This window comes from Danio aesculapii, chromosome 8 (assembly GCF_903798145.1).
Source record: "Danio aesculapii chromosome 8, fDanAes4.1, whole genome shotgun sequence".
NCBI lineage: Eukaryota > Metazoa > Chordata > Actinopteri > Cypriniformes > Danionidae > Danio > Danio aesculapii.
The window spans coordinates 38,007,004-38,020,500 of record NC_079442.1 but is presented as its reverse complement, the minus strand read 5'-3'; the positions used below and the strand labels follow the sequence as shown (position 1 = coordinate 38,020,500).

Sequence of the window (13,497 nt, the reverse complement as noted above, 5' to 3'; positions counted from 1 at the left end):
TTTAATTTATTAATCCATTTATTTTCTTTTTTCTCTTTCTTGATTGTCCTCAATATTGCTGCGTTTGGCATTATTCATCACAGCTGTTCTTCACATTAGTATTCTTGAGCAAATAGTAATAAAACAAAGTTATTTTATAGGTGGATATGGCTAGGAACTATAGCATGGCTGCAGCAAGTGTACTTATATTAAACAGTACTGTTATCTACAGTGCATATTATTTTCACATGCTGTGTAATTGAGTCTGCTCCAGCCAACGACCTATGCTAAGCTAAGCTAAGCTAAAATTGCTGAATGGATTAAAAAAGTAAAAAACTCAACTGGTCACTCTAGGTGACTTTTAAAATGAGCCTATTGAAAAAGTAGAGTGTTCCTTTAAGTATATACATTAAAGAAAATGCCCCAAAAGAAAAGGTCAAAATATTACTAAAATAGACGAACAAATAAGCAACATTACATCAGACTGAAGGTGTATTTTTAATTAAAGTTACCCTGGTACTCACAAGAGAGAAGTCGGGGGCATTTTGGCACAAGAGTCGAGGAAAGACGGCCTGCCTCTGCCCTCTCTCCTCTTCTTCAAAGACGTTACCGTACATGAATCCATTCATCATGGTGGAGTGGGCATGGACGTCGATGTAAAACTCCAAACTCACTTTCTGTAAATCAGACAAAGAGAAGGTATTCTGTAATATTCAGCAGGCATCTAATCACATAAATCATAACTGAAAAAGGTCATTTACCTTTTTGTTTTTAACTGTTACTCTGCCACCTATGGCCCAATGTCCATAAATGTTTGTATGCTTAAGATTTACAGATTGCATGCGGTTACCTAATTTAATGACATTTCAAGCAGTCACTTAAGGGCATTTAAGTGTCCATGGACATTTGGTAAACGATCCCATTATTGCTGTTCAACTGCAAATGTTCAACTTTGTTTGGTAATTATTGATCTGTGCCGGCTAGAGAATTGTACACCACCAGTTTTGTTGAAGTTAAAACCTAGGACAAATTTGCAAAAGCAGTGCTAAAGGCAAAGCTGATCTGAATGAGCAGATCTAACATAAGATTTACATTTTTTGTGTTTTGCACGAAACACCTTGAGATGTAAAATATGACAGATCCACATTTCTTTCAAATTTCTTACAGACATTTAGGACCACACGTCAAATGTGCATACTAGGTCAGCCTCCATAAATCTAATAAACCAATACCCTAAAAGACATGGGTGGCACCTTGGACAAAGAAACTAAAATGATATATTTTAGGTCACATGGACTAATCCCAGCAGGCACAGGACATCAACACGACATCAGAATGACGCTGTACCCCAACCTCGTGGGACATTGCATTTTGTTTGGAAATTAAAATTGTGTCAATGTCCAACATCTGACAGACGTTGCATTTTGGTTACTTTCCAACGCAACCTAAAAACAACCAAATATCAACTTCTAATGATGTTACAGCTTGATATAATTGGAATTGACCAATATGACATCTATCAGACGTTGGATTTTGGTTGCCATACCTCACAAATAAACATCAGTATTTGACGTCAATTATGGCTCGACGTCGGATTTTGGTCACTTTTCAACACAATCTAAAATCAACCAAATATCAATGTCATTTCATGCCATTATTGGACATCAAAATAACATTGTCCTTAGACACTGGTGACATTAATCTAAACTAATATTAACATCTTATGACGCTGTGTGTCTGCTGGGATAGTTATGAAGTTAAGGCAATATATTTTTTGTTAGAACTTAATCATGTGGCCAAACTTTTTTTTGTACTGTGACCTCAAATTGAACTCTTACATGTGTACAGTGTTCTGAGATTGTTGAAGATATCTTATTTTGTTTAAATGGATATTTCTTCCAAAAAAAGTAAACTCTTTTGTAAAAAAAAAAAAAAAAGAAAATATTTTGAAGAATGATGAAAACAAGTAACCATTGACTTCCAAAGTATTTGTTTTCCCACTATGGATGTCAATGTTAACAGGTTTCCAACATTCTTTAAAATATCTTCTTTTGTGTTTAATATAACAAAAAACTCAAATAAGTTTGGAACAGGTCAAGGGCGAGTAAATTATGGAAGAATTTTCATTTTTGGGTGAACCCTTTAAAAGTTATAGCCATTGCAGTAAAAGTACCTCTTTGCCAACATTTTTGAATCTGAAAAATCAATCAATCAATCAATCAATCAATCTTCTCTACTGCTTTGATTCAGATCCAGATTCTGGCTGAGAAACCTAGTTCAGAACAAAAGTATTGTATATAATGGCTTAAGAATGCTACAAAATGACTGCTTTGTCATAATAAACGTTCATTCCTGACAAAGAATAAAAAACAACAACAGCAACAAAACATTTTGGTATGAAATGGCTGTGTAAATGTATAATTAGATGCAATACCATTTTTCAAAACCTTCCTTTTGTGTTCCACTGAAGGAAGCAAGTCGCACAGGTGTGAAATGACATGAGAGCGAGTAAATGCTGACAGAAACTTCATTTCTGCGGTTAACACAGACACTGAGAGATCGACTGTCCGTAGAAAAACAGAGCAAGCAAACATCTTAAATATTAAACTATCAAACTATGCCGTGGTTTCACATCAGTGATGCTCCGAGTGCAAAAAAATAAGCGCAGCATTATTCATCAGGGTCCTGCGAAAGAGCAACAACACTCCTGGGTGTTTTATAGAACAGCTGTCACAACTGCCATAGTTTAGAGCGATTAATTCATGTTCCTGAGTCAGCAAGCTAAGCAGGCACGCCTCACTAGCTCAACCGCCAGCCGCATTTCAGCCATTTTAATGCAGAATAAATGATTAATATGGACCGGGAAACACATACAATAATATTTGTCAGCAAAAAAAAAGCCTCAAGGAGAAGAAATTCAATTCGTGAACAAATGGCAAAGTGACATCTCAAAGAAACATCTCAACACTGAAGACTAAAAGTGTGACATATAAATACATAACAAAAAGCCTCAATGCTTCAGATATGCCGCTACACGCCATTTAGGTTTTTTTTCTGTTTATCCATGACAATTTGCATTAGTATAATATCATTATCAGTAGTTGTATAACTTATTACATGAATATTTATATTTGTTTTAATAAAAACAAGTTTAGATTTGTCCACCTGTTGGGTTTTGGAGATGCATGCATCACCATATGGGGCATAGGAATAGGATGTGTGTATGGATATAACTCCGTTATTATTGTTCATTTATTTGTTTGCTGGAAATTAGAACTGAATTTAGAAACAGTTTCGAAACAAATCTTTGCACTTAACAAATGAAATTAAATATGTAGGTTCTTTCTGTTGAGCAATGGGGAATACTATGGCAAAATTAGCAGCATTTATGAACGCAATCAACAGCGCTTAAATGTTAGCGGGAATTTTTTTTAAGCGCTTTTTTAATTCTAATATAGTGAAAAAATCTGTTCATTAACTTGAGTTTGATAAATGGCATCTAAAATGTGTGTTTGGGAAAGAAAACTTCAGCTAACTAGTGCCATTTCACTTAACTTAGCTGAAAATAAGGTCTGATATGCCTTTTTATTTTCACTATCCATTCAGAACGGGCCTTCGGGTCACTCGGAAGATGGTGAAGTGAAAAATGTGTGTCACTTTCTCTTCGTTGATAAGATTTAAAGCCAGGTACACAACGTTCCTGTGTGACTCCAGGCAATACTTCCCGGTTTCTTCCCACTGCAGCTTCGATATCACTTTTAAAATAGTGGCTGTGTGAAATCAGTCTATAGTCTTCGAGATTTCGCCTTTCAGCTACTTTGCCCCTCGCTGCTGGAATCAGCTTCCAGAAATGATCAGATGTGCTCCAACATTAGGCACATTCAAATCAAGACTAAAAACACATCTGTTTAGCTGTGCCTTTACTGATGAGCACTGTGCCTTTGCGTCTTTCTTTTCTTTTTCATTCTTTTATAACACGTACTCATTCATTTTAACACATTTTAATCTGTTTTTAATCATTTTTATTATTTGTTTTTTATTTTCTTATAATAGTCTTTTTAATTTTTATTTTTTGTATTCTTGTTTATGTAAAGCATATTGAATTGCCACTGTGTATGAAATGTGCTATATAAATAAACTTGCCTTGCCTTAATGCCATTTTGTCTCAGTGTTCTCTCACAGAAAAAAAGGTTGATATCTCACATGTATCATCTGAGATTGTTAAAGATATCTAATTCAATTTAAGAGTATAGTAAAAGTGGCCCCTCCCACTTTGTACATTGACATATTATTACAAATGTGAATGCAGAATAAATTATTGATATGGAACTGTCAGCAAAAAAAAAAAAAAAGTCTTAAGAAGAAGAAATTCAATTTGTAAACAAAGAGTGAAGTAGCACCTCAAAGACACATCTCAACACACGACCAAAATGTGACATATAAATACATAACAAAAAGACACAACGCTTCAGATACGCCCCCACACGCCATTTTGGCTCTGTGTTCTCTCAGTTACAGTCTAACAGCACTGCAGTGCAAGAAACTGCCGCTCCATCATGGCTGCCACATCATTAAGCTCGCGCTTGGCAAGATGATGAGAGAGACACTTGTGTGTGGTTTTGTGTGGAGAGAGGATCACGCTGAGGTGTCTCCACGCGGAGGGCTGCCGTTTGATGCGCTCGTCGCCGTGTGGGTGAGAGAGAGAGAGAGAATGAGTCACAGAGCGTCGGTGACAAGGCATCAAAAGGAGCATCCTGCTTCACGAAACTATATGGCAACAAAGTAATGGCCATTTTGTTTGAGGCTGCCTGTCTTCCTCCATTCATTGTGTACATTGTAAGCATCTGATGCAGGTATAATAGGGCCCAATCCTCTACCCTTTGACCCCCTCCCGCGCTCTCACCGTCTACGCCGATCCTTTTCTTTCTTCATTACACATTCGGAAGCGCACCTCGAATCCTGTGGGTCGCTGGGAGAGGGTGGTAAAGCAGAGGAGCGAGCGAGAGAGAAAGAGAAACATCAGGAGTCAAAGAGCGGGAGAGAGAGGCAGAGCGGGGGGAGCGATCGGGCAGCACCCGGTGCTTGAAATTCCGCTCACAGCCAAAGCAATTTCCTAGTGAGCGCAGGGCTGTCAGGCCTCTGATGGCAGGCGGTGAAATATGGTGGCTGAGAGTGGGGCGGCTGCACGCATGCCAGTCTGATGGATGGAGCCCGCAAGGAAGAGGGAGAAACAACACACAGACAAAAAAAAATAGAAGGAGGAGGGAGAGAGAGAGAGAGAGAGAGAGAGAGAGAGAGAGAGAGAGAGAGAGAGAGAGAGAGAGAGAGAGAGAGAGAGAGAGAGAGAGAGAGAGAGAGAGAGGGAGAGAGAGAGTGGTCACTGTTAAGGTAGCTCCATCAGAGGGGTTCCCAGTGTGCAGTAGAGGTGGGCAACTGTCTAACCGCCCACATACTCGCTTTCGTGCATTACAAAGTCAGGGTGGAGCCGCTGCCTTTACTCACATTCACACACTTTTATGACCTTTTCTCTTGCTCAAAAAGACGCTTAAGATCACACGCTGTGTAATGGCACGGTACGCATGAAGAGCTGGGCTCCTCCAGAAAGGTCCGTTGGCTCATTTTGCACCGTTAACAACATAATTAAGAGTGAAAATGAAATGCTTCATTCTGCAAGAGCTGCTCTCTAGCTCCGGGTAAGAAGTAACCTTTCAACACTGATCTGGGACCAGGTGGCTCCTGTCAGAGTGCTGAGCTCAGGAAAGACAAAGAAGTGACTAATGATATAAAAATAGAAAGTTATACCTGGATCACTGTTTTTCGGGACAATTTATGCTCTGTTCATTTATATACGTACGTATACATACACGTTGTTTGTCCTTTCCTAGAAGATGAATAAAATAAATTAAATAAAAGTAAAAAGTTCTAATATAAATAAATATATATCATATAAATATAGACAGTATATTGTGACTATATAAATATAGACAGTATATTGTGACTATATAAATATAGACAGTATATTGTGACTATATATATATATATATATATATATATATATATATATATATATATATATATATATATATATATATATATATATATATATATATATATATATAAGCAATATCACACGATTAGTAGTGCAATAAAGCTGTATATCGGCACTGGTGGGAAGTGTGCGTTGTGCCTTAGTGTTTCACCAGTGACAATATACAGCCATATTGCACGGCTGCAAGTGTGATATTGTGTTTGGTGGGAGTCTAAAAACCATTTTGTATGAGGAACTACTTTCTTTCGTCATTCATTCACATCTGCAGCTGACATCAGAATAGTAGAAACCGTTACTAATTCACCAACGTCACAACGAGCTAGTATTTGAATGATTCTCTAGCGTAATGTCTAAAGTGATGAGAAAACAGATGATTTTGCTGACATTTTAAGATTATTAGGCTGAACGGCATGAAATGCCATCAGTCTAGAGACATGTCCCAGTATTACTCTGTTGCAATCAGGAGATCACATTAATTAACCGTGAAAAAGTCAAAGCAGCACAAACATTACCAGATTACTGTTGAGTTTGCGAGAAGGAAAAACGCTAAACACATGCGGGCACTTTGTCTTTCTTTCTTTTTACTGAACTAGGCTGCAACAACGAAAACAGGAGAACCAAAAAGAAACTCAGGGTTATACAAAGAGTGGCCAACACAAAATACATACATTCCTGATATGTGAGTCCCATCTCACCCTCAATACACTACAATTACTATGGTATAAATACAGCACTACAGCATTCAAAAGAGAGAGGTCGATTTAGAATGTCACTTACAAGATTTATAATGATGTGATCATCTGTAGTTTGTAGTTTTATGCTGAATATTTCTCCTCTAAGGCTTATTGTGCAGACACTGCTGCCATCTTGGTGATGGACAATATCAACCTTCTTTGCTCTGCTACAAAACAACTACAAAAGTAGGCTACATCATGTAGTGCAACAGCTGCAATATTTGTCAAACTGTAGTCCTCTGCTTGCCACTCAAGTGGGCGGAGTAATACACAAGAGTGAAGAGGCTGTATGAGTTCTGATATTGCAGAATATTGCACAGCTATCAGCCAGTTATACTCAAGAACTAGACAGAACTGTTGTGTGTGTGTGTGTGCGTGTGTGCGTGTGTGTGTGTGTGTGTATGTGTATGTATGTATGTATGTGTATATATATATATATATATATATATATATATATATATATATATATATATATGTACATACAGTTGAAGTCAGAATTATTTGCCCCCCTGTTTAACAGAGCAAGGAAATTTTCAAAGTATGTCTGATAATATTTTTTCTTCTGGAGAAAGTCTTTGTTTTATTTTGGCTAGAATAAAAGCAGTTTTAAATTTTTTTTAAACCATTTTAAGGTCAAAATTATTAGCCCCTTTAAGCTATATATTTTTTAATAGTCTACAGAACAAACCATCATTATGCAATAATTTGCATAATTACCCTAACCTGCCTAGCTAACCTAATTAATCTAGTTAACCCTAAATGTCACTTTAAGCTGTATAGAAGAATCTTGAAAAATATCTAGTCAAATATTATTTACTGTCATCATGGCAAAGATAAAAGAAATCAGTTATTAGAAATGAGTTATTAAAACTATTATGTTTAAAAATGTGTTGAAAATAATCTTCTCTCTGTTAAAGATAAATCATGGAAAAAAATAAACAGGGGGCTAATAATTCCACGGGGCTAATAATTCTGACTTTAACTGTGTATATATATATATATATATATATATATATATATATATATATATATATATATATATATATATATATGTTTATTCTGTCTGTGTACTTTGCAATATGCTTTTACATAATTAACAAAACATTTTTAAATAGCCTTATTAAATATGACATAATTCAGTACATGACATCATTTATACACTAATATCTAAATACATAAATTATTTAAAATAAATATAAATTCACCATATGGTTAAACTCATATGATCACTCAATTAAACAAACTGCAAATTGTTAACACAATATTCCCATCATGTATTTCCCTCATTAAAAAAAAAATCTGATGAGGACTAGAAAATATTCAGCATAGCAACAATCACCCACCTGTTTGTCTGATATTAAAATATCATCTTTTAAGGTAAGAAAACGGTTCAAAAATCCTACACAATTTTTCCTCATGCAACATCAAGGACATCTACGACAGAAAAGTACAGTCACCATCCACAGCCCTCAATGTCAACAAACAGACAGCCAATCACACAGGCTTAATGTGCTGTCAATCAAAGGTGGACAATACTCCGCTCGCTTAACGCTGATTGATTGTTCAATTAGCATGCGTCTCTGACCTCCAGATTTCTTCATTTGAATTTGTAATTAAGCAATTAAGGGCAATTAAGAAATTAGGAATATGAAAATAGAGCATAATTCCAGTGTTGACGTGTTGAATATTCAAGTACATTTAAAAAAAGCAGCAAAGTTAATGCCCATCACACACTTTTTTTTTTTTTGCAGGGCTGCATGTGAGGATAGCAGGCAAATGTCTATCTGCTCCTTTGAGTAGAAACGGAAGGTCAAAAGAATTTAGTCGGACGAGCACTTATCTAAGGAATAGTAATTAGTCTGGGCTGTTAAGGCCCATAAATGCTCTGCTTATCTGTATGAATTAAGAAATGGTGCTGATTTAAGCAGGATTAGAAGCTGATGCATTTAACCACAAAGCTCTTAGCATCAGCAATACCTATGAAGAGAGGACGCAACAGATTCTGCTCACTCAGAAGTTTGTCCATCCGCTGCAGATGAGGGGAAAGAAAGAGTCTGACTGTTTCTGATAGAGCAAGAACTTCAAATACAGTTGTCATGTGGAAAATATTCTGATTAAGATCAAACGCACAACTAAATGCAGAGTGAATGCAGAAAAGGAAAGATGTGCGTGATCTTTGTGCATGAGCTTTTTGTTAAGTGTGTTTCAGTTTAATGTAAAGAAAACTTAAAAAAAAAGAACACTTTTAAGAGTTGTCACACTTTGCACATTTCCGTCCGTATATTTCACTTACAAAACATTTCTTTTCTTGTGCACTGAGTCATAAATCTCTATTTCAGCAGCTCTTTCATACATCAAACATTAGTTTTACTCATATCTGTATTCTGTAAGTTGTACAGAGGGCTTTGTTCATACATGGTCTGAGTATTTTAGAAACTGCCGATCTACTGGGATTTTCACGAACAACGATCTGTAGGGTTTACAGAGAATGGTTCGAAAAAGATAAAAATATTCAGTGAGTGGCAGTTCTGTGGGCACAAATGCCTTGTTGATGCCAGAGGCCAGGGGAAAATGGCCAGACTGGTTTGAGCTGATAGAAAGGCAACAGTAACTCAAATAACCACTCGTTACAACCGAGGTATGCAGAAGAGCATCTCTGAACGTGCAACACATCCAATTTTGAGGCGGATGGGCTACAGCAGCAGAAGACCACACCAGGTGCCACTCCTGTCAGCTAAGAACAGGAAACTGAGGCAACAATTCGCACAGGCTCACCAAAATTGGACAATAGAATATTGGAAAAACGTTGCCTGGTCTGATGAGTCTCGATTTCTGCTACGACATTCGGTAGGGTCAGAATTTCAGTCAACATGAAAGCATGGAACCATCCTGCATTGCATCAACGGTTCAGGCTGGTGGTGGTGGTGTAATGGTGTGGGGGATTTTTCTTGGCACACTTTGGGCCCATTAGAACCAAATGAGCATTGTGTCAATGCCACAGCCTACCCTATTGCTGATGTACATGACAATGTACCCATCTTCTGATTTCTACTTCCAGCATGTCAAAGCGTAAATAATATTAGACTGGTTTCTTGAACATGACAGCGAGTTCACTGAAGGCAGTTCTGAAGGCAAAAGTGGGTCCAACCCGGTACTAGTAAGGTGTACCTAATAAAGTGGCCGGTGAGTGTATATATGTCTGTTTACAGTATTTTCTGAATTAGGGAGTGATCCAAGAGACACCACCAAAAACACCTTTTACACTAATACGTAAAAATAAATAAATAAAATTCGATCCTTTAAATCATTCAATTTGTGTGCTACAAATGTACACTGTAAAAAGAGATTAGTTAATTTGAGTTAAAATAAAAAAGAGTAAACCCATTGGTTTCAAAGTGATTATTTGAAGTAGTGAGTAAACCTTAGAGTAAACTAAGTGCATAATTATACAAATTAAGTAAACTAAAAGGAACATTACACTTTTTTGAAAACAGGCTCCTTATACAGCTCCACTACAGTTAAACAGTTGAGTTTTACCATATTTAAATAAATTCAGCCAATCTCTGGGTCTGGCTAGCTAAGCTAAAAGTGCTCCCGCCAGACTTATAGGATCATTGATCCTAGGATCATTGAATTGGATGGGACCTTTAACATCTGCTCAAAAACGTTTTGATCGTTTTAATTTAGGCTTGGCTCTTAGTTACATCGTATGGAACAGAAAAGGAAAAACTGTTATTGCCTAAAAACTATACTCTCATTTTGGTGTAATAATGAAGGAACTCTGTCGTACAATAGCTGTAGCAGACACAATAATATTACACAGCGCCTAAAAGTAGTCCACAGCTGGGTAAATTCAATGATGCACTGCGTTTTTTAAGATTTGAAAGGTCTAATCCAATTCAATGATCTATGCTAAGCTAAAAATGTTTTGCCAGACTCGTAGATCGGCTGAATGGATGTTAAAACGTTTAATCTCAACAGTTTATTAGGAGAGTCATAAAATTAGCCAATTCAAAACAAAAGAATGGACTTCCTTTAACAGTCACAAGAGATTTACACACTTTTTAAAGTTAAGTCAACTTGATGCTTTTAAGGCAAAGGGTTTACTCAACATTTCTTTAAGTAAATCAACTAATCACTTTTTTTTACGTGGTATGCAATTAAATAACTTCTCATTTGGTGATAAATATTAGATATTGTTTTAAACCCTATTCACCTGCTGTGTCTTGCAGGATTAGAAGTTGATGCATTTAACCACAAAGCACCAGTAATACCAACGAAGAGAGGACGAAAGAGATTCTGCAGCTGAGGAGAAAGAAAGAGTCTGAGCGTCTGTGATAGAGCGAGAACTTGAAATACAGTTGTGATGTGGAAAATATTCTGATTGAGGTCAAAACGCACAATTACATGCAAAACGAGCGCAGAAAGGGAACGATGGCAGGCGTCTGCGTGCGTGATCTTTGAAAAGACAGCTCATCAGACAGATCAGATTATATCCTGCTTTTCAGATGTTTGCCAGGGTGGAAAATGGCAGCGTTCCATGTAGCGCAACAGTTTTCATTCTCCACACTTCCTTCATTAGAGATAAAGCTCTGTGCAGATGAGGTTTAAAATATGAGATAAAATAGGTACTGTATTTAGTGTTAAAATATGACATGTCTTGATTTGTGAAAGTCTCCAAGTATCTTTTTGCATGACATACATCTAAACTTACACTGTAAAAATGCAGGGTTCCACAAAATCCCTTCATGTTGTCCGAAAACAAATTGATTAAGTTAACACTATTGTTTTTACAAATTTAAAGGGCACCTTTGATAAAAAAAAATCATCTTTTGTAAGCTGTTTGGACAGAACTGTATGTAGGTATAGTGTGTCCACAGTCATATTGGAGGCATGTAAACACAAGTCTCTTTTATAAAAGTGTCAGTAAACGCACATATGTGTGTGTGTGTGTGTGTGTTTGTACTGCAAACGGCATTTGTTTGTGACTTATCGTTTCAGAAAGGCTTGAATAAACTCCACCACAAATACATCAAATAAAGTTACATGGCATTTTTGACTAGTAACCTTATTTCAGCTTCATCTGTGTCTGTCTCAATCACTGACGGCTGTTTATCTGATGTAATGCGTGATGAGAAGCAGACACGCATGTCGGAGTGGTGGGTGGGGAGAAGCAGCTCATTTGAATTTAAAGCCACAGGCTCCAAAAACAGCTACATAGTCCTCAGACAACAAAATGGGCAGATTCTACATTACATAATAAATTATCTGATGGGTATTTTAAGTTGAAACTTTACAGACACATTCTTGAGACAGCAAAGGCTTTTCTTACATCGTGTAAAAGAGATAAAACAAACTACCCTTTAAGTGGATTGAATTTAAAACAAATAAGTTGTCCACAAAAAACCTTAAGAACTGTGTTGGTTCAACTTATATTTAATTAGTGGTTTGAACAAGCAGCAAAAGTAATTATTTGAGTGTGGACTGTAAAAAAGGCTGGGTTCCACACAATTCTTTCATGTTGTCCCAACACAAATTGTTAAGTTAACTTAATCGTTTTAACAATTTTAAGTGGACTGAACATGAAACAATTAAGTTGTCCTAAAAACTAATTAAGAATAGTGCTGTTTCATCTCATTTTAAAGGCAAAGGAGCAAAGGTCTTTAACAAACATCTTTAAATGGTTCACTTTGCTGCAATCAAAAAAGGTTTTGAACTTACATTTGGTTAAAATGCTGACAAACCCAACAGTCGGAAAACTCACTGGTAGTGTTTGTTCATATTTCACCCAAATGTAAGTTCAAAAACCTTTTAAACAACTTAAAAAAATTGATTTAGCAAATAATGACAAAATTGAACTCATTACTTAAACTAAACAAATTAAACAAGCTAAGTGGTGCATGCATTTGCATTTTGCTATTTTGACCAATTGTAAGTTTATGCAAACAAAAGGCGACAAGATTACCATTTTGAAGAATCTTAAATTGTATTTACATAGATTTTTTTCTTTTACTGTTCTTTCCTTTTTTAAATTAAAACACATTTTGGTCTTTTAATCTCATCAAAAACTTCAGGAAAAAGAAAAACAAATAAAAGTTTCAACAAATACATTACGCAGAAAAACCATTTCCAACGTTGATGAACTAAAGCTGAATATTCAAATAATTATTGCGGGATGAAATGCCACCGAAAGATTGGAAATTCAGCTTTTAGCTCCACATTTATAAAATATATAAAAACAGGAAATGATCATATTTGCTCCGAAATGGCTGAAATTATTTTTCCAGTCAGAGAAGCCATCATTGCGACCATTATTGCCATTTACATTCAGAATGGAGAGGAAATACTGATGATGAAGAATAATACTCACTCATAATCATTTTTATTTTTATTTATATGAGAGAGCGACTGTGGAACTAGACAAATAAAAAGCTTACAGTATTACACTCATCTCAATCTTAATATCCATCACCTAAACCAACCATCTTTGACATGTTCATGATTTAAAGCGAGACACTGCGTGCAAGAACACTGTTTTTTTCATGCACCTGTCACTTTTGGGCTTTTTATAAACTCATTTTTTTCAGTCTAGTGTAAAGAATACATTCATAATACACTTTTTTGTGTCACACTTTATCATTTTATGTCTGTACATTTCAAGTAGAAAATATTTTCCCAAAATGAGTTTTGCACTGAACCATAAATCTCCACAGCAGCATTTACAAAGACCACACT

General features: G+C 36.1%; 1 protein-coding gene across 1 annotated transcript in view; it reads right to left on the bottom strand.

Annotated features, from left to right (window-relative positions):
* The window catches only part of agbl4 (AGBL carboxypeptidase 4), a 746,666-nt gene that overhangs the window by 51,516 nt on the left and 681,653 nt on the right, over nucleotides 1-13,497 (bottom strand). The window contains exon 10 of the mRNA XM_056463891.1: nucleotides 504-656. Coding sequence (XP_056319866.1) covers nucleotides 504-656 — 153 coding nt within the window. The remainder of the gene's footprint in view (nucleotides 1-503; nucleotides 657-13,497) is intronic.